The following is a 26,154-nucleotide window of genomic DNA, read 5'->3' as shown; positions in this document are numbered from 1 at the left end:
TGTCTAACAAACTGCCAAGTAAATAAAGCAATCAACATGCAGCTGTCTTTTATGGTCAGGCAAGCTGATGACTCAATCACATCAAAATAGCTACAGAGACTAATCAACCATACTATAAAAAGACAAATGCTAACATGAATAAACATACAAATATGCAGCGACATTGGTATATGTACATGCTGCTTTTTTAAAAAGTGAATTCAGGCTGAGATTTTCAAAGGAGCCTAAGGAAGATAGGTGCTTAACTTCCTTAGGCTCCTTTGAAAATCTAACACCTTAATGCTTGTTTAAGGTGCTGGATGTATTGGATAGCTCTAGACACAGAAGTCCCCAAGCCACAGGACAGATAGAGCCAAAGCCAACTTTAGAGGCTTTCCTCCCAGATTTTGAAGACCTAGAAATGTCCAGGATAGTCTCATGGGGGGTGGGGGAGGGCATCAGGGTAGGAAGAGTTGCTACTCCTTTCTTGAGAAATTAAACCAATTGTGAGGGCAAAATGTTTGTCATATTCCTAAATATCAAAGGTTATTCATGGACCCCCTAGAGTTGTCTGGCATTGGCCATTGAGACCTACGGCCATGAGTCTCTCTGTTTCTGAGGAAACCCAAGACCAATTTGTGGCTGTGGGGAAGGTGTCTCCCAAGTTGCTGCTAGCACAGGACACCACTAACTTCCTTTCTCACATGGACAAAGCTTGAAATGGTAATGCCACTTTTCTTCCTCTCTGACCTCTGCCCTGTAAGCAATGATGTGATCATAGTAGACAGGATATGTTATATTCTGGAAAAGGGAAGAAATTCTTTTTGCAATGCCAAGAATGCTAAGGTCTGCTCTGGGTACACCACAGCCAGTAGCAATGCAAGTTTCCTGTATTGTGCTTCAGACTTTTTCTGGAGGGATATCTCTAGGAGTGAGATGGAAGTTTACTATTCCTTTGCCTTGCTAATGAATTAAGACTGCCTGTAGGTGTATTAGGTTTTGTCATGTATATTAGTCTATTAGGAATTTGACTGAGACTGTCAACTCATTTCACATATGCCACAGAACAGCTGACATAAAAATTAAGAGCAATTTTTTTTAAAGTACAACAGAAGCAGGAAGCCTGTGAAACAATCAGTGGGGCCACTGAATAATTGAGGTGCTCAAGAAAGCACCTAAGGAAGACAAGGCTGTTGCAGAAAAGCTAAATGAATTCTTTGCATCGGTCTTCACGGCTGAGGTTGTGAGGGAGATTCCCGCACCAGAACCATTGTTTTTAGGTGATAAATCCTGAGGAACTGTCCCAGATTGAGGTGTCATTAGAAGAAGTTCTGGAAAAAATTAATAAATTAAACAGTAGTAAGTCACCAGGTGCATATGGTATTCAGCCAAGAGTTCTGAAGGAACTCAAATATGAAATTGCAGAACTATTAACTGTGTTTTTAGCCTATTGCTTAAATTATCCTCTCTAGAAGATGTCTGGAGGATAGCTAATGTAATTCTGCTTTTTAAAAATTGCTCCAGAGGGAATCCTGGCAATTACAGGTTGGTATACCTAACCTCAGTACCAGGCAAACTGATTGAAACTATGGTAGAGAACTAGGGTTGCCAATTTCAGTTGCATATATTCCTGGAGGTTTCATCACATGACATGATCATGAATTAAAAATTAATCTTTAATTCCTGGAGACTCCAGGACAATCCTGGAGGGTTGGCAACCCTATAGAGAACAATTATCAGACACAGAGATTAACATGGGTATGTTGGGGAAGAGTCAACATGGCTTTTGTAAAGGGAAATCATACTTCACCACTCTATCAGAATTCTTTAAAAGTGTCAACAAGATACAAGTGATTTTCCAGCTGCTCTATTCTGTGTCAGGAATACAGCATTAAGAACATTGCCCTGTCACCACTAGCTGAAGCAAGCGAAAGATTGAAATTTAACTTCTTTAAATGAGTAAAAATGGAGTGGTGACAGTGAACCATAATGTTAAGATGCACATAAGTAGGTAATTGTTTATAGTTATAAGGGTTTACTAATTAATAAAGATAGTCTTGAGCAATTTCAGCCAGGGATAACAAGATGGTGGATACAGGGAATTACAGCCAGAGAAACTAAAATGGTAGTCTTGGAGCAATTTGGCCAATACCAAACAAGCAGGCTGAGGTGAGATAAAGATCACTCCAAAAACTGAAGGGAGGGGTCAGTTGAGTATGGCTCAGCTTTCCAAACAGGTTTTGCTTTGATTGACAGATGAGTTTAGAATCTGTGATTGGTCCATAAGAACAGACCAATCAGGGAAGGCTTAAAGATGATTGGTGGATGGGTATGTTAATGATAAAGATGGAAGACAGAACCAATCAGAATAGGCTACAAATCTGTATATCAGGCAGGAGCTGACAGGCTGTGGGAAACAGTTATTGCTGTCATGATGATAGTATGATAGATGATACTATGAAAACAAATCAACTTTGAGAAAATCATCAAGAGCTGAAATCACTAAAGAAAGAAAAAGTACTTAGAGCAGTAGTAGACAGAGTAGAAGGAACTGTTGACAAGAGGGACAGAAGACTACAGAGAAGTAAACATGATGACTCCCGCATAAGGAATAATTAGAGTGTATGAATGCATATGTCTGGGATAATAAAGTTGGATGTTTGTGTATGTACATTTGATTGTTATATATAGTCTAAATAAGAACTTGCTGTCAGCATCCTGCATGTGACTGACCATCACATGTGGAATATAACTACTTAAAGCTATTTCCTATTGTATAAAATTGCAATGTTGGGGTACTTTAATATGTGTATGTGCTAAGGAAACTTATTTTGCCTTTTTAATGTATGCCTTTTGAAAGACTATATGATGATTTAGATGTACTGTATTAAGACCTATTGTGTCAAATAAACGTTACTTTTGTTTTTCAAAGATTGCTACCTAAGTGTGAATCCTTTTGAGCAGAAAGCTGTAGCCATTTTCTCTCAAAGGCTAATAGTTAGTTTGTTCTGGGGAGTTTTCCCAAAGGCCAGAAGAAAAACCCTAGCAATTCCTCTAGGGCTGTCCCCCCTCCCCCTTTTACCAACCAGACAAACTGAGGATTGAGTTAATAATCTAGGCAGGCCATTGTGGGGGTGCCTTGAATCTTGTTTTTGGTGGTGACAAAGGTGATCCAGTTCATATATTGTACTTGGACTGTCAGAAAGCCTTTGGCAAGGTCCCTCACCAAAGGCCCTTAAGCAAAGTAAGCACTCATGAGATAAGGTAGAAGATCCTCTCAAGGATCAGTAACTAGTTAAACAATAGGAAACAAAGGATAGGAATAAATGGTAATTTTTCAGAATGGAAAAAGATGTAAATAGCAGAGTCCCCCGCTACCTGTGCTTGTCAACATATTTATAAATGACCTGGAAAAGGGGGTGAATAGTAAGGTGGCAAAGTTTGCAAACAATACAAAATTACTCAACATAGTTAAGCCCAAAGCTGACCCTGAAGAGTTACAAAGGGATCTCCTAAAACTGGGTAACAAAATATCAGATGAAATTCAATGTTGCTAAGTGCAAAGTAAAACACATTGAGGAAAAAAAAAATCCTAACTATACATTAGCTGTTACCATTCAAGAATGAGATTTTTGGAGTGTTTTTGTGGACAGTTCTCTGAAAATATCTGCTCAGTGTGTAGCAGCAGTCAAAAAAGTTCCCAATCTTAGGAAAGGGATAGGTAAGACTGAAAATATGACACTATATAAACCCATGGTACTCCCTCACCTTGAGTACTGCATCCAGTTATGGTTGCCCCATATCAAAAATAATATAATTAGCAAATGGTACAGAATAGGAAAACCAAAAATGGTTAGGGGTATGAAACAGCTTCCATACAAGGAAAAATTAAAAAGATTGGGATTGTTCCGTAGCAATCTCTTCTCTAAAATTGGGGGAATATGATAGAGGTCTATAAAATCATGAATGGTGTGGAGAAAGGGAATAGGAAATTCTTATGTATCCCTTCAAATAACATAAGAACTAGGGCCACCCTATGAACTTAATAGGCATCAAGTTTAAAACCAACAAAAGGAAGTACTTCACACAATGCACAGTCAACCTATGGAACTCATTGCCTGTGGATGTCGTGAAGGCCAAAAGTATAACTGTTTTCAAAAAGAATTAGATAATATCAGGGAGAATATGTGCATCAATGGCTATTAACCAAGATGGTTAGGGACACAATCCCATGCTCTGGGTGTCCCTAAACCTCTGATTGCCAGAAGGTATGACTGGGACAGATCACTCCAAATTGCCCTGTTCTGTTCATTCCTTCTGATGCATCTGGCACTGGCCACTATCAGAAGACTGGATACTTGGCTGGATGGACTATTGGTCTGACCCAATACGGCCAGTCTTTTATGTTTTTATGATGGTAATTATTTTGTTCAAAACTACCAATGGCTGGATGTGGACTAATGGATGATTCTTTAGTCCAGGGGTCTCAAACTCACAGCCTGTGGATCATCTGCAGCCTGCAAGCCTCCCCAGTGTGGCCCATGGGGCTCTAGCAGTTTTGGGGCCAGGTCTCTCCCTTGGCCCCACTTGCCACCCCTGGGTGTTCCCCCACAGGGGCCCCGGCAGCGCAGCCAAGCTGAGCAGCGTCTGCCTGCTCACTCCAGTGGCTGCTGGCCCCTCCCTGCAGCCCAGGGACAGGGCGGGGCTGTGCCTCTGTGTGTTGCACCCACCCCGAGCACCCCTATGGCCAATGGGACGCTGTGGGGGTGGTGCCTCGGGGTAGCAGCGCGCGAAGACCCCCTGGCCCGCCCCACCTTGGAGCTGCAGGTAAGCACTGAACCCTCCCACCCCCAGCCCAGAGCCTGCACCCCCTTCCCGTTCCCACACACCCACTCCTGCCCCCAAACTCCATCCTGGAGCCTGCACCTCAGATCCCCTCCTCCACGCAAACTCCCTTCCAGAGCCTTAGGCGGGGGTGTGGATGTGTGTGTGTAGTTTTGGGCAGCATGAGTGACATTATTTGCCCGCTTGGGAGGATTTGAAGACTGGCACTGGCCCTAAGGTAAGTTGAGTTTGAGACCCCTGCTTTAGTCCTTTCTCATTGAGTCCTACACAATATCTTGTTTGAATTATCTAAATATATATTTGAAATAGTATTTGTAACTATGGCTAAGTCACATTGCTTCAGTCATTTAAAGACAAAGACTATTAAATAAATATATATACTGTAGAGCATAATCCTGCATCTGCCAAGAGAGAAGGGCTAGGTGACCTGACAGGTAGTTTTGTTTCCATCTCATTCTTATCCTGAGAGAAAGTGCTAAAGAAAGTCCTATCATGCTGACCAATTTCATGGTTTATTTAGTACAGCCATACTTTTTTTGGGTATTAATTATGTGATCAAATACCAAATAGGAGTGTTTGATTACTGAATGCAAATTCAATGTCACGAGCTACAAAACAAAACAAAACAAAAACTGAATATTGTCACACTTGAGAATTTTACATAATTTAAGTGGAGATTAGTTCCTTAAAGCTGTGCATTCTTCTTGTGAATTCTGGGAAGTATGAAACAACAAAGCTTTATTCCCATGACTTATGTTTTTCATGGGAAAAACTATATCCGGTACTCTGCAGTTGTATTATTTATTCAGTGTGTACATTTTCTGCTGTTTCTATTCACTTTTTTCTGTATTGTAGTTCTTGATAATGGCACTGCAAAGCTCCATTCCTCCCTTACATTTATTCACTCAAGAAGTAAATGTTCCATTTTATTGTTTATTTTCGTAAATTTCTGTTAGCAACCTCCAGTGTGCCAAAACAAATAGTAGGCTCCTGGCCCTGATCTTACACTCTAAAAAGCCAATAGTCAGGCTCGGGGGAAGGAGTACAACATAGGAGCAAAGTGATCACATGGTGGTTGGCCATGTCCTGATAATTAATATTATTTTTAATATAAATCTGTATCCAGACTATCCCCAACTACATTACATCTCCCATCAGGACCGTGGGGGAAGTAGGCAGGGACACCAGGCCCCTGCTAGCTGCCTGGGGGGCAGGGAGCCCAGACCCTCCCCATCATCCTTGGGGAAGGGAAGAGTCCAGCGCCCCCCTCAGCCAGAGGCAGCACGGCAAGTCCCCCGTCCCTGCGGCGGGCTGGGGCTCTCCTCGCCTCTGCCCCCAGCGGCAGCCTGCCGCAGGGGCGGGGCTTTTCCGGTTGCGAGGCCCCAGGCGGGAGGCAGGTGAGGGCATGCGGGGCGGGGGAGCGGGTCTCTGCCCTCACTAAAGATGGCTCCGGCGGCTACCGGGGCCGGACCACGTGGGGGCCGAAGCGGGTTGCGGCGCGGGACATGGAGCCGGGGCGACTGGAGAAGTTCCCGAGCCCGGGCAGGGGCAGCGGCCTCCGCGCTCTGAAGCGGGCGCGGCCCGGCGAGCTGCTATCTCGGGCCGAACCCTTCGCCTGCACCGTCACCAAGCAGCGCCTGGGCGGCGTGTGCGAGCGCTGCCTGCGCAGGTACCGAGCCGGGCCCGCTCCTCCGGCAGCCCCCAGCCGCCCTTCCCGCCCGCCCGCGTCCCCGCCCGCTGCCCCTCCCCGCTCTGGGAGGGCTTCCCCGCAAACCCACCCACCCGCTCCTGCCCCTGCTGGAGCCGCGTGCGGCGGGACCTGCCCTGCGCGGGGCCACCCGGGGGCGCCCCCCGCCGCGCGTTACAGACCCATAGACCACCCCCGAGCCCGGCTCCCCGCCGCTGCGCGCCCGCAGCCCGGGTTTTTGGTCATTCGGAGTTTGTATCTAGCGCCGGGCGGGCAGGGACGGGCACTGCCGTGCTGAGTTGTGCTATTGGCCAGTCATAACGCCAGAAGGGAGGGGACGGCAGTGACACAGGGTGAGGGGAAGAGCAGGGGTAAGGGGAGGATGAGATTTATGTCTAGGCTTGGCAGAATTGGATTGTTTTTTTAAGATAAAAATAAACATCGATCTCCCATAAAAATTAAGCAGTTCCCCCTGATTTTTTACCAATTCAAATGTTCATAGATATGGGAAATTAGGGAGGGGGCAAACAGTAGGGCGTGTCTGACAATAATTATTTAATATGTATAGTTGGGATTATGCTTTCCAATGTGCATTACTTTGCATGTATCAACATTAAATTTCATTTTCCAGTTTGTCACCCAGTCATCCAGTTTTGAGAGATCCTTTTGTAGCTCTTCGCAATCTGCCTGGTTCTTAACTGTAGTAATTTTGTTTCATCCGCTAATTTTGCCACCTCACTGTTTACTCCTTTTTCCAGATAATTTATGGATATGTTGGATAGGACTGGTCCAAGAACAGACCGCTGGGGGACACCACTATTTACCTCTCTCCACTCTGAAAACTGACCATTTATACCAACCCTTTGTTTCCTATCTTTTAACCAGTTACCAATCCATGAGAACACCTTCCCTCTTATTCCACGGCAGCTTACTTTGTGTAAGAGCCTTTGGTGAGGGACCTTGTCAAAGGCTTTCTGAAAATCTAAGTACACTAAATCCACTGGATCCCCTTGGTCCACATGTATGTTGACCCCCTCAAAGAATTCTAGTAGATTGGTGAGGCATGATTTCCCTTTACTAAGACTATGTTGACTCTTCCTCAACAAATTATGTTCATCTATATGTTTGACAATATTGTTCTTTAGTACCAGGCAAAATGGTTGAAACTATAATAAAGTCAGGCTTACAGGCCTGTAATTGCCGGGATCACCTCTGGAGCCCTTTTTAAAAATTGGCATCACATTAGCTATCCTCCAGTCATCTGGTACAGAAGCTGATTTAAATGATAGCTTACAGACTACAGTTTGTAGTTCTGCAATTTCACGTTTGAGTTCCTTCAGAACTCTTGGGTGAATACCATCTGGTCCTGGTGACTTATTGCTGTTTAGTTTAACAATTTGTTCCAAAATCACCTCTAATGATACCTCAATCTGGGACAGTTCCTCAGATCTGTCACCTAAAAAGAATGGCTCAGGTTTGGGAATCTCCCTAACATCCTCAGTGGTGAAGACCGATGCAAAGAATTCCTTTAGTTTCTCTGCAATGGCCTTATCGTCCTTGTCCAGTGGCCCACTGGTTGTTCAGCAGGCTTCCTGCTTTTGATGTTCAGTACTTTTAGAAAAAAAAATACTATGTTGAAATCAATGTTTATTGATGTTTACTAACAAAAATTTAATACTGCCAAGCCAATTTATAACCATATCTCTCAAATGTCCCTCATTTCAACCTCAAAGTATCTACGATCCATACAGATTACATGTCCCCTCACTTTTATAGTGAAATTATTTACATCAAAAGTAGAGTCATGAAAATGAGATTATAGAAAGAGTTGTACACACTGAGGTACAACTTTTCATACATTAATGTATTATTTTGTGTGTCTGATTTTGAGCATAGGTGCCGACTCCGTGGGTGCTCCGGGGCTGGAGCACCCACGGGGAAAAATTGGTGGGTGCTCTGCACCCACTGGCAGCTCCCCACCGCAGCTTGCCTCCACTCTGGCTCCTCCCCTGAGTGCACCTTCCCCTCTTCTCCCCCTAGCTCCCAGCGCTTCCCGCTGTGAAACAGCTGTTTTGTGGTGGCAAGCACTTTGGGGAAGGGGTTGGAATGGGGGCAGAGCTGGAGGGGGCAGGGCAAGGGTGGAGTCGGGGCAGTGGGGGTTGAGCATGCACCGGCGCCGGGAAAAGTTGGCACCTATTATTTTGAGTATATGTCATAACTTCTGGCCCAAATTTGGACCTTGACAGGTTGAGAACTGAGAAGAATGATTACAGTAGTAATCAGTTATGATATGTTTCTAACATACACATCTTGTCAGTTCCTTTTTTCTTTTAATTATGAGGTTTTTGTCGTCCATATGCACTCGGGTGCACTCATAATGCTTTAAACCCCCTCCAACTTTCTGCATTTTGATTATAGTAATCAGTTAGGAAAGCAAACAAACAACCTGGTAATTTATTTATACTGGTTATTTTAAGAGTAAGCCTTCCCCTCATTTTTATGAATTGATTTAATTCTGTTCTCATGTTTCCATCTGTTCCTCGTCAGTTTTAGTCTGGAGAGTCTGGGAGACTAATGGACAAGATTAGTGTTGCTGGATTCAATGACAAGTGAAAAGCCTGGTTCATAAACTGCTCCAAAGTGAAGGATTTTCTAGCTGGAGTTGATGGCTTGAGAAACAGGTTATCAGTAAATGAGCTATCAGACTACTCTTGGATAGACTGGATGTTTCCTTAATTTCCATTAATCTATCAAAAGATTGTAAATCCAGGCCCAGCCCAGGGATGAGCTCTGCTTTGGGTGCACAGGTCTGCCCACATGGAACTTACTGCAGGATCAGATTCCAAGTTACTGTGGAGAGCCCACCAAAATGCCTCCTTGGCGTCGGAATTCTAGAACTTGTTCTTTCACTGCAGAGCCTGAATAATTATGTGCACTTCACAATGCTGTTTTAGTGGGACTGCACCACCATTATTAGGAGAACCAGTATCCTTGCCTCCGTTTTCTAGATGGGGTATTTGAGGTACAGAAACTTTGTATCTCACAAAGGTACAAAGAAAGTATGTGGCAAAGATCGAAACTGAGCTCTACTCTCTGAGGTAGCTGGTGTATGTCTTATTCACTAGACTAACAGTTATTAAACTTGAAAATAATTTTAAAAAATTGTGACGTGAATTGGTGGAGTATCAAGCTCACATACCAGTTTGGGGACCCCTGCACTAGACGGCTGGCACCTTTTATGTAGATTGTTTCAAGTCTCTGTACCTAGGGAAATTATAGAATTTGGGCTAATAGGTCCAAATTTTCAAAAGTACCTAGTGATTTTGGGTGCCCAAGTAGACACACATTAAATTGGCCTGATTTTCAAAATGTATTGAGCACCTGCCCTTTGAAAATCAAGTCCCTTTAAGGTGTCTCAGATTCAAAAAATCATTGAAAATTTATGCCAGAATGCATGGCTGCCTTTGTAAAACACTGTGAGATCTGCACATGAAAAAGCACAAGGTAAATGCAAAAATCTTTATTAGCTGCATTTTTCGGATTGGGTAAGTGAGGCTCAGGGAAGTTGAATGACTTGGCTGGAAGGCACTGCGGCCTAGTGAGTTAGACATTTCCTGTAGAGCTGAATACACCTCTCTTTTAGTCTTGGATCTGATGCATAATTTTGCTGTTACTTCTTAGCTGAATAAGCAACCTGGGGAGCTGAGGATCTTTAATGGTTGTATGAAATAAATAACCACACCTCCTCAATAAGAGCTTTTCTCTTCTGGACAGAAGAGAGTCTCATGTTGTTTATGAGAAGGACTTTGGAAGTGGGCTTGATATTGAGTCATCCCCTTCTTTGGAAAATTCCTTGTTGTTAAAATTCAACAAAACTAAAATTCCTTTGAACTCTTATGATACTTTAACTGTGCCATGACTGGCGCACATATTGCATTTTCTTCCAACCCTTCTTGTAGCCTAATCAATTATTTGTTGAGATGCAATATGCACTTTTTACAGATAACAGGGAGCTACTTAGAGTTAGTTAAGAAGGTACATTTGGTGGGTTTTAATTAATACAGACAAATATAATTGAAATCATAGGAAAATTAGTCTATAAGATAAGTACAGTAAAGTGGTTTCCTTCATTGTTTATACTTACAACTTTACAGAGACCATTGAAAACAGAGAGATAAGGAAAAGTAAAGGGAATTCATCAGAAGGGTGGTCCTGATTAAGTTTAAACCATCTCAGGGACCTGACAAACCCGAGAATAGGGAATTAAATTGAATATGTTATACCCCAACTTTATGTAACCTTCCGGATATATAGCCATATCTGATCGAGTTCCATGTCTGTAACAAGATTAAAACCTGTCCATTATTCACATTTGGCATTTCAGCTTTCCATAGCTACAACTTTAATTATGAATATTGATAAAGTACACGATACATTTCTTAATAATTCCTGTATTTTATAGTAGGCTAACCACCTAATAACCAGATTGCTAAAGCCCCCGCTCCCTGAACTCGCTTTTTGTGGAATTCTGCCGTGTACTGTACTTTTTTTGTGGTCACTTAGATTCATAGATATTAAGGTCAGAAGGGTCCATTAAGGTCATCTAGTCCGACCTCCTGCACAACGCAGGCCACAGAATCTCACCCACCCACTCGTGCGAAAAGCCTCTCACCTATGTCTGAGCTATTGAAGTCCTCAAATCGTGGTTTAAAGACTTCAAGGAGCAGAGAATCCTCCAGAAAGTGACCCGTGCCCCATGCTACAGAGGAAGGCAAAAAACCTCCAGGGCCTCTTCCAATCCGCCCTGGGGGAAAATTCCTTCCCTACGCCAAATATGGCAATCAGCTAAACCCTGAGCATATGGACAAGATTCACCAGCCAGATACCCAGGAAAGAATTTTCTGTAATAACTCAGATCCCACCCCATCTAACATCCTATCACAGGCCATTGGGCCTATTTACCATGACTATTTAAAGATCAATTAATTGCCAAAATCATGTTATCCCATCATACCATCTCCTCCATAAACTTATTGTGTTTAATCTTAAAGCCAGATAGGTCTTTTGCCCCCACTGCTTCCCTTGGAAGGCTGTTCCAAAGCTTCACTCCTATGATGGTTAGAAACCATCGTCTAATTTCAAGTCTAAACTTCCCGATGACCAGTTTATATCCATTTGTTCTTGTGTCCACATTGGTACTGAGCTTAAATAATTCCTCTCCCTCTCCGGTATTTATCCCTCTGATATATTTATAGAGAGCAATCATATCTCCCCTCAACCTTCTTTTGGTTAGGCTAAACAAGCCAAGCTCCTTGAATCTCCTTTCATAAGACAGATTTTTCATTCCTCGGATCATCCTAGTAGCCCTTCTCTGTACCTGTTCCAGTTTGAATTGATCCTTCTTAAACATGGGAGACCAGAACTGCACACAGTATTCCAGGTGAGGTCTCACCAGTGCCTTGTATAACGGTACTAACACCTCCTTATCTCTACTGGAAATACCTCGCCTGATGCATCCCAGGACCGCATTAGTTTTTTTCATGGCGATATCCCATTGGCAGCTCATAGTCATCCTATGATCAACCAATACTCCGAGGTCCTTCTCCTCCTCCGTTACTTCCAGTTGATGAGTCCCCAGCTTATAACTAAAATTCTTGTTATTAATCCCTAAATGCATGACCTTGCACTTCTCGCTATTAAATTTCATCCTATTACTATTACTCCAGTTTACAAGGTCATCCAAAATCTTCCTGTATGGTATCCCGGTCTCTCTCTAAATTGGCAATACGTCCCAGCTTTGTATCATCCGCAAACTTTATTAGCACATTCCCACTTTTTGTGCCGAGGTCAGTAATAAAAAGATTAAATAAGATTGGTCCCCAAACTGATCCCTGAGGAACTTCACGGGTAACCTCCCTCCAGCCTGACAGTTCACCTTTCAGTAGGACCTGCTGTAGTCTCCCTGTTAACCAATTCCTTATCCACCTTTCAATTTGTCTTCTCAGAAGGAGTGTGCAGAATTTATGACCTAGGATTATCTCAGTACACCTACAAGATTTCAGCTAAATCCCAGCCTTTAGCATAACTATTCCCACAAGGCCTCATACCAATACAACAGGCCCATAATTATAATAAGCATAATAACCCAGTTATATGTTCTTCTCACTGTTAAACTTAGAGGAGAAATTATATGTTACTCAAAATATAAACCTTCCAAGATCAGGTCAGGCTCAATGGTCAACATTCTGCTTGATAGGAAAGTTCCAAAGCAGTTTGGGGGTGGGAGGAGGAGGTTGCACACATAGTGAATCTTGGACTTTACAGACCAGAGACGTTCTCCCAGTTGTTTGGCCCGAGATTTGCTTGAACTGACCCTGATAGGAAGTCCTTTGTTTGTAACAGCAATACCATCTTTCTGCCACCTGCCTTTTTTACACTGATTATGCCTGTTTACACCATTCTGCCAAGCAGAACAAGAAACGATAATGTGGTTGGTTTGTCTCTCTTGGCTTCTGTAATTACAGGCTGTTGTGTGGTATGTGCTTGAGAAAATCCAGTGAAACTGCTTGAGATTTCAAAGTATAAAACATCATTAACAACTGCTGCTTGGAGCAGCTACTCCTGGAACCCAAAAGGGGAGGGGCAATTCTTGATTTAGTCCTAAGTGGCACACGCAATCTGGTCCAAGGGGTGAATGTAGCTGAACCTCTTGGTAATAGTGATCAATATATAATTACATTTAACATGCTTGCAGAGGAAAAAACCTGAAGAAACCCACCACAGTAGCATTTAATTAGAAAAGGGGGAACTATACAAAAATTAGTGGGCTAATTAAAAGGAATGGTCACGAGTGAAATGCCTGAAAGCTGCATGGAAACTTTTTTAAAAATACCATAATAGAGGTTCAAACTATATGTATATCCCAAATATAGGAAAGAAATAGTAAGAGGACTAAAAGAATGCCACCATGGCTAAACAACAGAGTAAAAGAGGCAGAGACAAAAAGGCATCCTTTAAAAACTGGAAGTCAAATCCTACTGAGGAAAATAGAAAGGAACATAAAACTCTGGCAAGTCAAGTGTAAAAGTATAGTTAGGCAGGCCAAAAAAGAACTAGCTAAAGATACAAAAAAAACCAGCAAAATATTTTTTACATACATCAGAAGCAGGAAGTCTGCCAAACAAATCAGTGGGGCCACTAGATGATCAAGGTACCCTAACCCTATGAAGTGAGCTGTAGCTCACGAAAGCTTAAGCTCAAATAAATTGGTTAATCTCTAAGCATAAGCAAGTACTTCTTCACACAACACACAGTTGACCTGTGAAACTTGTTGCCAGGGGATGTTGCAAAGGTCAACAGTATAACTGGGTTAAAAAAAAAATTAAATAAGTCGGTGGAAGATGGGTCCATCAATAGCTATTAGCCAAAATGATCAGGGATGCAACCCAATGCCCTGTGTGTTCCTAAACCTCTGACTGCCAGACAGTGAGACTGGACAAAAGGGGATGGATTGCTTGATAAATTGCCCTGTTCTGTTTATTCCCTCTGAAGGATCTGGCACTGGCCACTGTCTGAAGAAAGGATACTGGTTTAGATGGACCATTGTTCTGATAGAATATGGCTGTTCTTATGTTTATGTTCTAACTAACATGACATAATTTCCCAATGTAGGCAGACATGTTTATGTATGAAGGTAAACATGGCAGTTATGGGTACAATGAGTGAAGAGGATGGATTGTAGTACAATAATGCTCACTTCTGAAAATATGTGTAATTTGCAGAAGGCATATAACTCTGACCCCTGATCTGGTGGAATAAGGGCAGAAGGGGAAAAAACCCTAAAGCAACAACCGTAAAAGATCTTATACATATTGTTTCTGCTTGAGGTCTTTTATATCTCATTTTTTGTGTGGGCCATAAACAAATGTAATAGCATTGGAGGTAGACTGAATTTTGGTCACACTCAGTGGAGAGAAGCATACTACACAGAAGCTTGTAAATCCGATGGGGCAGAAGCTGGAAAATCCTATGGGAAAAATCGCCCCCTTTGCTTCTGCGAGGAGAGGAGACCCAGATTTAGTAAATGGGATCTGGGTGTGCACAGGAGAAGGGGAAGAACACAAGCTCTATGCCCTACTGCACAGTGAACTCTCTCCTGAGGAGGCATAGAGGTGGTGTCAGCTGGGGAGGCACTAGCAGCAGCATTTCTCCCAGAGGGGCTGTGCCACTATGGAATCCAGGGCTGAGGTCATGAAGTAGTGCTGAGTCACAGGGCCTCTGCACAGTTGGTACTGGCCTCCGCAGATCTGAGGTACACACTGTGACGGGTTGGATCACAGAAACCCCCTGGGAGTTGCCACCAGATGTGCCAAGATTACTTCTGCTCCTGCTTTCCTGCCCTGTCAGCTTAGGACTTCAGTGCCCTGCCTGGTTGGAGCCAGACCCGCTAGCTTGCTGCAAACCCAGACCTAGATCTGAACCACCTCCCCTAACAGCTGTGGGCTTAACTGAAAGCAGCTTACAGAAGTGTTCCTGTCTTTAACACTCAGGTGCCCAACTCCCAATGGGATCCAAACCCTAATTAAATCCGTTTTACTCTGTATAAAGCTTATACAGAGTAAAACTCATGAATTGTTCGCCCTCTATAACACTGATAGAGAGAGATGCACAGCTGTTAATACATACTCTGGGTTAATTAATAAGTAAAGTGATTTTATTAAATACAGAAAGTAAGATTTAAGTGATTCCAAGTAGTAACAGACAGAACAAAGTGAATTACCAAGCAAAATAAAACAAAACACGCAAGTCTAAGTCTAGTACAGTAATAAAAACTGAATATAGATAAAATCTCACCCTTAGAGATGTTTCAATAAGTTTCTTTCATAGACCGGACACCTTTCTAGTCTGGGCACAATCCTTTCCCCTGGTACAGCCCTTGTTATAGCTCAGGTGGTAGCTAGGGGATTCCTCATGATGGCTGCCTCTCTTTGTTCCATTCTACTCTCTTATATATCTTTTGCACAAGGCAGGAATCCTTTGTCCCTCTGGGTTCCCACCCCTCCTTCTCAGTGGAAAAGCACCAGGTTAAAGATGGATTCCAGTTCAGTGACATGATCACATGTCACTGTAAGACTTCATTACTCACTTCCCAGCACACAGGTATACAGGAAGACTTACAAGTAAAACAGAGCCATCTACAGTCAATTGTTCTGGTTAATGGGAGCCATCAAGATTCCAAACCACCATTAATGGCCCACACTTTGCATAATTACAGTAGGCCCTCAGAGTTATATTTCATATTTCTAGTTTCAGATACAAGAGTGATACATTTATACAAATAGGATGACCACACTCAGTAGACTATAAGCTTTGTAATGATACCTTACAAGAGACCTTTTGCGTGAAGCATATTTCAGTTAATTATATTCAAACTCATTAGCATATTTTCGTAAAATCATATAGAGTGCAAGGTCACACACACACCTTAGGGTGTGATTTGTGGATTTAAAGGGCAGTCACCCTGACAGGATGGGCAACCCTTCTGCTTGACGAAACATGTAGTAAATTTCATGAGTGTGAATTGGTGGAATTTTCTGCCTCCTGTCTGTATTTATCCTGAGTCAGGGATTGAACCCCGGTTTTATTTGCTGAGGTCTGACACAAATAGCCCCTTCTATTCTCTTTCTCTTCCACCTCCCCACCCCCAACAAAAACTAGCAAACCCAAAAGCTACCTGTATGTTTCTAAAAAGGCCATTGCTGTATGATTTTTCCAGCCTTAGCCATATAAACTGGGGAACTATCTGATCTTCTGTTATTTCCAGGCCAATCATTATCTTTTTGTCAATTTTAGTTCCTGAAATGGTTGTGGTTAGGAAACAAAAAAGCATGTGTGATGTTTCGGCTTTAAGAATTGTGATAAGAACATAGGACCAATGGTCCATCTAGCTCAGTATCCTGTCTTCTGACTGTAGTTGGTGCCATGTGCTTCAGAGGGAATGAACAGAACAGGGCAATTTATTGTGTGATCTGGTTGTCCAGTCCCAGCTTCTAGTAGTCAGAAAGAAGAAAGTATTGTTACCTCGATTTTACAGATGGAGAAACTGAGACATGGGGGCTGGGGAGTGACTTGCCCAAGGTCACCAAGGGGGCCAATGGCAGAGCCAGGAATAGAACGAATGTCTCTGGAGCCCTAGACCAGTTCTCTACCTGCTAAGCTCTACTGCCTTCCTTATAACTCAGTGTTGCCAACTGTTATGATCTTTTATCACGAATCTTCCAATATTTGGTGTTTTTCTTATAGTGCCAGTTCTTATATTGATGTGGTTACCTGGGAATCTCATGTTTCATTTAAAAAATATTTCTAGCCTTCATGGTTGAAGAGGAAAGATTTGAAAATGTGACCGGGTTCATTAGTATTATTATTTTATTTATTTCATTTAGCAGATCTCGTGATTTTTAGCTAACCTCATCATCTTTGAAACCTAGCTCAAAATTTTTGAACGCTTTGGGTTGGCAATTATGGGTTACTGCACCTCTAAGCTTTGGAACATTCAGGATTGATAGTATTTAGTTCTTGCTTCAATTGGGAAATCTTTTGGTTTGAGAATGAATTTAAGAATGAAGTAGGATTAGATATAGTTTATAAACTATAAGACCCTCTCATTTTGCCAACTAGTTTATTTTAAAAAATTGTTCTTGTTTTCTTATAGTTTTCATCCAGTTAAAGCAATTGAAGGCATAATGGAGACATAATGCTGTTATATGATTGAGTTATTACTGATTTGACCGATAATGAAACCAAATGTTCTTTTTTTCCCTAAAATTCAGAAATTTTGCAGAAATTAGGCCCTGCCTAGTAATTCTATTTTCTTCCCCCACCCTGAGTGAGATTATTCATTAAAATAGTCTTCCAGACCTTTTTTGAGTTGCTAAATATTATTAACTTAGTTTTAGGATAACTTCAGTACTTAATATATTATAACACTGTGTGCATATGTATATTATATAAGTACAATGTTTTAGTTCTTTGTTTCAAGGTTGTAGAAATAAAGGTTGTATACATAGTTTAAAAACAGATATAACTACTGAGGTATATAGAATAGAAATGTGTTTTGTGGATTTGGGGTTATATTTATAAACAAGTACAAAATATCCAGTATAGTGTTTGCGTAAGGCAAGGCATTTATAAAATAAACTATTGCTTTTCTCTAGGGTTATAAATAGACAAATTCAGTAGCTTAGTTTGCCTTCTTGCACCTTTAATACATTAGGTGGCAGTACAGGAACACAAATTAAAAATACTTGGCATGCTTTTGAAATTTTTGAAGCATTTTGAGAAACTGATTAGAAATCCAGGACTGTTAGATGTAAAAATCAGAATTTGAGGCCTAATCCTGCAACCCTTAGTCCTGCAAATGGTTCTGCTGACTTCCATATTACTACTTGTGTAAATCTAGTAGGATTGGGCCTTTGATTTGTGTAGAAGGCACTTGCGGGTTCAGAGGATTGATTGTGGAGTAAAGAACCTTTCGCTTCTAGATCCCACAGTGAGAGGCATTATGGTGTACAGGAATGAGTACAGGGGTGGGAGTCCCAAACTGTTAAATTCTAATCTTGGCTTTGCTGCTGACTTGTTGTGTGACCTTGGACAAGTCCTTCCAGGACAGGTTTGAGGTATAATGGCAGGGTGGTATTATTATTCAGTCATTATAGTCGGACTTAAGGTCCAACCAAGATAATAACCTCATTATGCTGGGCACTCTACAAACACAGAGTACTAGATGATCCCTGCCTGAAGAGGTTACTGAAAGTATGCAGATCAGGCCGCAAATGCTGGTAACCTGACTTCCTCTCTCTCTGTAGTGAAGTATCACTTTTGAGCTATTCCTGACTTTCTTCTGACTGGTAATTGTGAACTGGTTTTCCTGTAAGCCTGGGCAATATTGTGTGCTTTAATTGATTTATTATGGTGGCTTAGCAGGTGAGGTAACTGATATTTCTCATAAGAAACACATTTTGATAGCTCAGTGGTTTCAGCATTGGCCTGCTAAACCCAGGGTTGTGAGTTCAATCCTTGAGCGGGCCATTTAGGGATCTGGGGCAGAAATTGGGGATTGGTCCTACTTTGAGCAGGGGGTTGGACTAGATGACCTCCTGAGGTCCCTTCCAACCTTGATATTCTATGAGTACCCACCCCCCACTCTTGCATAACAAGGATTTAACAGGTTTCCATGTGGGTTACAGGGCTCTAATCACACTAATACAGCAATAATTTGGGATTGAGACTCTGGCTGCCCAAGGGATTCAGCACAGTTGTGAAACCTCTGCCCCTACTCTGTGTAAATGTGGTGAGCTGACATGGACCACAAGGCTGAGGGAGGCACTGGTCAAGGTCCTCCTCTGATGAAAGTGGTAAGTGAAGTTCCAAATTCAGGGCCTGATACTGCATTCCTTTATACTGTGGGGTTGCATGGGTATAAGATCGGGCTGAATATGTCTTGTAGACGCCTTACTCTTGGTGCATGAGCATACAGGAGCACAATTTGATTTTCAGATCTTAAGTTGAGCTTGCAGAGCTGGCAATGGGTGGGAGGGGAGAGGAAATATGTCTTTACTTGTGAACTGAGCAAATCTATGATGGAGCAACAGAGAGAGATGGAACACAGCTGTGGCATTTATACAGTATTTTTCTGTTGACACAGTATATTATGACATGCTTTACTGTTCAATAATGACACAATTTAAGAAAGCACTTAAGCACATGACTTCAATAGGACTTAAGCATCTGCATCCCTGAATCTAGGCCTAAGACATGATAGTAACAAAAAAGGTAACTTAAACCTATTTCCAAATTATATACCATCTATCTCCCAAAAGGGGGAGGATAATTAAGCATCATGAACATTTTGGAGTATATTATAATGGCTGTATAAACAATGTGCATATACAATATTTATAAAATAATTAAAACATGTACTGAATTTAAATTGTTTAAAATGTATGTTTGAGAACATTGAGTATACGGAAATCAAATAAAAGGGACAAAAATAACAAGTTCGCGGCTATTACGAATTTGTAGACAATTAGTCAAATGAACACTGCATTGTGGATTCTAAAAAAATCCAACAACGTGAATTGAGTACAGGCTAGTTGGGTTAATAGCATTGTTTATCATCAAATAAATAATTAAATTATGACCAGATAGCAAAATATGGTAGCTCGGAAGCTATGTGCACCTGAGAAGGGGAGTTGCAAGGGAGCTACTTGTGGCCCCCGGATCCTGGGGCCAGTCCTTTTTTAATGACCCAGTCAGACTCAAATAATTACGTGAGAGAGACACCCACCCCCTGCCCCAAGTCTCTTAGCCTGCCCTGAGGGCAAACTTAGTTCTTTTTCTCCACTGATTAGTCATGCAAGATATAGGGGAAACTAAGGCACACTTAGGATTCATAAAAATATTACAGAAAATTCCCACCTGATCACAGCACCAAAAGATAATTCTCTGCATGTAGTAAAAATACCACCTCCAAAATAAGATTGGGAATCTATGATTTTCAGTCTTCATTTTTCTTCATGGGTAAATTATTTTGCAAATGCAAAATTAAAATCAGTGCTATGAGGGATAAGCAAGTACTTAGCATTTGTCCAAATTTTAATCAATGTAATTTGCAAGGACAAAATTAGCTTTAGTTTTCTCCTGAGAAAGCAGGAGAGTTTTATTTTATACCAGTCACTGGAAGTTTTATACTGTATTAGAAAATTCATAAATCCTTTTAAAATGGGGCAATAATGATGTTTGCTCTCTTGACATGGGAAATTATTCTAATTTGTCATTATTTATTATTTGTATTGCGATTACACCCAAAGGCCTTAATCAGTCTAGGACCCCTTTGTGTTATGTGCTGTACGATTGAACAGGTAATTCCTAACCTGAAATGTTTGTCATCAAGTTTAAAGCAGGATGTTACAATTGTTCTTAATCATTGTTGATGTTTATCTAATCAAAAAAACTCTTAAATCTCCCCTAGCGCTCCACCAGCCATGTACCATTTTGGAGTAGGTCTTGAGGAGGGATTCAAAGGAGAGGAGAGAGTAGTGGTTTTACAAACCAGTTCACAGAGTGCACTTCATGTGTCAGGGAAACCTGAAAGAAAATGTGGAGACATTTATGGGAGAAACCACACAAATAGTAGGTTGATTGTGGCGTCACTGGCAAAGCAGAAGGATGACTCAATAAGACAGACGAACAGGTCGTTGGAAGGGACAGAATTGTGAAGGGCCTTAAAGGGCAGGGCTAGAAAACTGAATTTAATGAAGAGAAAAAGTGGGAGATAATGGAGGGATTCAAGGAGTGGGTGACATAGTGAGGATGACAGGGGAGGAAGATACACACTTTACATGGACTGGAGGAGGAGGAGGATATGGGTGTCCCAAGACGAAGAAGTTGCAACAGTCAAGGTAGGAGAGTTTTAATTGTGAAATCACCTGGTATTTTCACTCAGAAGAGTTGTTTCAAAGCCAGTTGAAGCAGCAACTTTAATCCTACAAATGCAAGGTTTCAAACTTTTAAGTACTGTTTTGGCAATGTTCATTGTGACAATATCATCTGCCAGGACAGTTAGATCTCTTTTTACGGATATCAATGTTCAGTGAATGGCTTCAGTAAATTAATCCATGTTGAGCAGAAAGACTCTTGTTTGTTGGGATCCATCTTTTGAGAAGAGGTTCTGTTACTTGAAATAGTGCAAGAGCATCAAGATCTGGACTGACTTCCCACTTGTTTTTGACGGCTCAAAGAAGACACAGAAGCTGTGGGAGGGATAGCTCAGTGGTTTGAGCATTGGCCTGCTAAACCCAGGGTTGTGAGTTCAATCCTTGAGGGGGCCATTTGGGATCTGGGGCAAAAATTGGGGATTGGCCCTGCTTTGAGCAGGGGGTTGGACTAGATGACCTCCTGAGGTCCCTGATATTCTATGATTCTATGAAGAGAAAATATGAGATTAAACAGTCCAGGATTATTTAGTTTTGAAAAAAGAAAGAGTACAAGGAGACGTAATAGGAGGTAAAAACCACTAATTTAGAGAAGATTAGGTAGGCAGATAGATTCAGCCAGGCTGTTGTCCCTTTGGAGTGGAGGTGGCAAGAGAGGTAGGACTGCTGTAGCAGCAAGGCGGCAGCCAAAGGTGCAGAGCTGCTCTGCTCTTGATACGAGGCTTGCAGTAGAATTCCTTCTCTTCTCCAGCCTGTGTCATTCCTGGCTATCTGAGCTTCATGCAGGGAGACAGGATTTAGCCCTACATGACTCCAGTCCAGTTTCTATCTATTTAGGTTGTTTTCTATCCCCAGTGGATTTAGTACCACTAGCTTCACGCTCGGTGGAATACTGTACAGAAACGTTCTCAGATTCTGCAATAAGATACAGAGAAATGTTTCATATTCACATAATTTCTTGTTTCAAAAGATGTGCTCTGAATGTTCCTTACTTATGATGATTTTAAATTAGACTCTGAGTGTTATTCTAACTTAGTTTTTTCTGTTCAAGAAGTTTTAGGAAATGTAGACAAACCAAATTTTGTTACTAATTGATCTGATTTCAAGGGCTGTGCTTAATGCCTGTAATCATACTTTGCATTGTGCTTCTCTGCAGCTAACAGACCATTCTATTTATAGACTTGAGATAAATTTTTTAAACTCAGGGGTTTCCTGATGAACGTAGAATGAAAGCCAAATGGAACAATCAGTTGAGCACCAGTGCATAATTCCTATACTGACTAAAACTATAATCCTCTGTTCATAGAATATTTAGCTCTCATATTTATCATCTTAATTAGTATCCTCATCCAACTCAGAGTTCATTCTGTTATTAGTTTGATAGTTGGTGTTTGGATGAAGCTAAAGGATAGATAATTTTTTAAAGTAAGTAATCAATGTGGCCTTTATATTTCAGAACATCCGATCCTGTAGTCTGTACAGAGGAAACGCTATTATTGAGCATGGGGCTACAGGAAGGAACATGCAGGATTTGGGACCTTTATACGCTAACCAAACGCATAGTCTTGTTGCCAGCATTCAAGGATAAAGTTGGAGAAGATGAAAATAGGAATGGCATGTAACCAGGACAGGGCATGATCTAGGGGTGTAAGACCTGAAGAAGGAAAAGAGCTAAACAATGATACTGGGTGGGAGGATGGATGGAAAGGCACCATACTTCCTTCTAACTGCAACCCCTTTTTAAGTTCAGGGGAATACTGTCTAGCTCAAATACTAATATGAATGTGCACATGTGCTCTGAAAAGATCCTCTGTGTGACAAAGTGAGAAAGCTCTTTGCTGAAGAGGCAAGTCTTGTGAATGTAGGAGGGGGTCACTTTGAGAAGGTCTTGGTAAAGTATGTCAAGCATCAGGGGGTAGCCATGTTAGTCTGTATCCACAAAAACAACGACGAGTCTGGTGGCACCTTAAAGACGAACAGATTTATTTGGGCTTAAGCTTTTGTGGGTAAAACACCCCACTTCTTCAGATCCATGGAATAAATCCATGAATAAATCTGTTCGTCTTTAAGGTGCCACCAGACTCCTTGTTGTTTTTTTGGTAAAGTATGGTCCTTGAGAAAGAAAAAGATGCATATTCTGTGCAGTGGTGCTGAGGATATACAGAAAATGAAATATGAATTCCCCATCAGTTGTAACCAAAAAGTCCTTCGTATTAGTTTAATTACATGTACCTAATATTTGTGCTACACTACTACACAGGTAGTGGCTGTAGATAGCCTAGGCCTTAGGGAGAAATGAAGAGTGAAAGAAAGGTTTTCAGGGAGAATGATATAGTAGTGGAAATTGGGAGGCTCAGGGACTAGGGTTTGATTTGTTTTAGATGGAGGGTTAGGAGGAATAAGTCAGAAGGAAGAGAAGGATCTTGAGGTGGGCTTTGAAGAGTCATAATTAATTTGGCACAGAATGATTATTCCAGATGGATGGGCAGGATATTAGTTCTATGAATGTAAAAGAGCAGGGATTTTCTAGGCCCCTGCATGTCCAGCATTCAGTAGAGAGGATTTCTGTTCTCCCCGATAATTTAGAAATACGTCAGACTTTTGACCCTGGGCTGGACTAGGGTGGTGTCCGTGTCTCCCCCCCCCATCTGTCCAGCATCTCAAACTACTTTGGCATTTTCAAGCTCAGCGTGGCCAAAAATGAGTCTAAAATGTTTCTTCCCAAACCCTACTTCATATTTCTATTATGATAGATAGCACCATCCTCCTCCTTGAAATCTAGGGTTCATCTTAAATTCCTCCTTCTTTTCCACACACATCCAGGCTTTGATCAAGTTTTTCCTCCATACTGTAACTATGAAATATACCCCTTTCCTTCTCTCCCAGATCAGTTCTCCACACTTTAATCTCCTGCTGCTTCAACTACTGGAATACCCTTGCACCCAGGTCTTTATGGCACAAAGCTCATACTCTCTAGTCCATCCAAAAGAACTGCTGCTCTGATAATATTTCTCTCAAGTAATTCTGGCCTTCTCTCTCTACTTCTTGGAGTCACTTCAGTTGCGCTTCATTGTGCTGTGCATCAAGTTTTAATGTTAGAGAGTTCAACACCAGAAGGGACCACCAGATCATCCAGTCTGGCCTCTTGTATGTCCCAGGCCACCAACAACCACCCAGCCATCTCTACACAGACTCCAGCAACCAGAGTTAAATCGAAGTATTGTAATCCTCAGGAGGCTAAATTGTTGTGTGTCACAGGTAGAGAACAGGAGGGACTGAGGTGGGGGATAGCTCAGTGGTTTGAGCATTGGCCTGCTAAACCCAGGGTTGTGAGTTCAATCCTTGAGGGGGCCATTTGGGATCTGGGGCAAAAATTGGGGATTGGCCCTGCTTTGAGCAGGGGGTTGGACTAGATGACCTCCTGAGGTCCCTGATATTCTATGATTCTATGAAGAGAAAATATGAGATTAAACAGTCCAGGATTATTTAGTTTTGAAAAAAGAAAGAGTACAAGGAGACGTAATAGGAGGTAAAAACCACTAATTTAGAGAAGATTAGGTAGGCAGATAGATTCAGCCAGGCTGTTGTCCCTTTGGAGTGGAGGTGGCAAGAGAGGTAGGACTGCTGTAGCAGCAAGGCGGCAGCCAAAGGTGCAGAGCTGCTCTGCTCTTGATACGAGGCTTGCAGTAGAATTCCTTCTCTTCTCCAGCCTGTGTCATTCCTGGCTATCTGAGCTTCATGCAGGGAGACAGGATTTAGCCCTACATGACTCCAGTCCAGTTTCTATCTATTTAGGTTGTTTTCTATCCCCAGTGGATTTAGTACCACTAGCTTCACGCTCGGTGGAATACTGTACAGAAACGTTCTCAGATTCTGCAATAAGATACAGAGAAATGTTTCATATTCACATAATTTCTTGTTTCAAAAGATGTGCTCTGAATGTTCCTTACTTATGATGATTTTAAATTAGACTCTGAGTGTTATTCTAACTTAGTTTTTTCTGTTCAAGAAGTTTTAGGAAATGTAGACAAACCAAATTTTGTTACTAATTGATCTGATTTCAAGGGCTGTGCTTAATGCCTGTAATCATACTTTGCATTGTGCTTCTCTGCAGCTAACAGACCATTCTATTTATAGACTTGAGATAAATTTTTTAAACTCAGGGGTTTCCTGATGAACGTAGAATGAAAGCCAAATGGAACAATCAGTTGAGCACCAGTGCATAATTCCTATACTGACTAAAACTATAATCCTCTGTTCATAGAATATTTAGCTCTCATATTTATCATCTTAATTAGTATCCTCATCCAACTCAGAGTTCATTCTGTTATTAGTTTGATAGTTGGTGTTTGGATGAAGCTAAAGGATAGATAATTTTTTAAAGTAAGTAATCAATGTGGCCTTTATATTTCAGAACATCCGATCCTGTAGTCTGTACAGAGGAAACGCTATTATTGAGCATGGGGCTACAGGAAGGAACATGCAGGATTTGGGACCTTTATACGCTAACCAAACGCATAGTCTTGTTGCCAGCATTCAAGGATAAAGTTGGAGAAGATGAAAATAGGAATGGCATGTAACCAGGACAGGGCATGATCTAGGGGTGTAAGACCTGAAGAAGGAAAAGAGCTAAACAATGATACTGGGTGGGAGGATGGATGGAAAGGCACCATACTTCCTTCTAACTGCAACCCCTTTTTAAGTTCAGGGGAATACTGTCTAGCTCAAATACTAATATGAATGTGCACATGTGCTCTGAAAAGATCCTCTGTGTGACAAAGTGAGAAAGCTCTTTGCTGAAGAGGCAAGTCTTGTGAATGTAGGAGGGGGTCACTTTGAGAAGGTCTTGGTAAAGTATGTCAAGCATCAGGGGGTAGCCATGTTAGTCTGTATCCACAAAAACAACGACGAGTCTGGTGGCACCTTAAAGACGAACAGATTTATTTGGGCTTAAGCTTTTGTGGGTAAAACACCCCACTTCTTCAGATCCATGGAATAAATCCATGAATAAATCTGTTCGTCTTTAAGGTGCCACCAGACTCCTTGTTGTTTTTTTGGTAAAGTATGGTCCTTGAGAAAGAAAAAGATGCATATTCTGTGCAGTGGTGCTGAGGATATACAGAAAATGAAATATGAATTCCCCATCAGTTG

General features: G+C 41.7%; 1 protein-coding gene across 1 annotated transcript in view; it reads left to right on the top strand.

Moving 5' to 3' along the window:
• The first annotated feature begins 6,261 nt into the window (after positions 1 to 6,261).
• Positions 6,262 to 26,154, top strand: part of SMYD3 (SET and MYND domain containing 3) — a 650,378-nt gene continuing 630,485 nt past the window's right edge. The window contains exon 1 of the mRNA XM_084625210.1: positions 6,262 to 6,493. Within this exon, the coding sequence (XP_084481336.1) occupies positions 6,330 to 6,493 (164 nt within the window). The 5' untranslated portion in view covers positions 6,262 to 6,329. The remainder of the gene's footprint in view (positions 6,494 to 26,154) is intronic.

This window comes from Lepidochelys olivacea (genome assembly GCF_965140295.1).
Source record: "Lepidochelys olivacea isolate rLepOli2 genome assembly, chromosome: 3".
NCBI classification, from domain to species: domain Eukaryota; kingdom Metazoa; phylum Chordata; order Testudines; family Cheloniidae; genus Lepidochelys; species Lepidochelys olivacea.
Note: the sequence above shows the minus strand (reverse complement) of the source record. Positions and strands in the feature narration are given on the sequence as shown.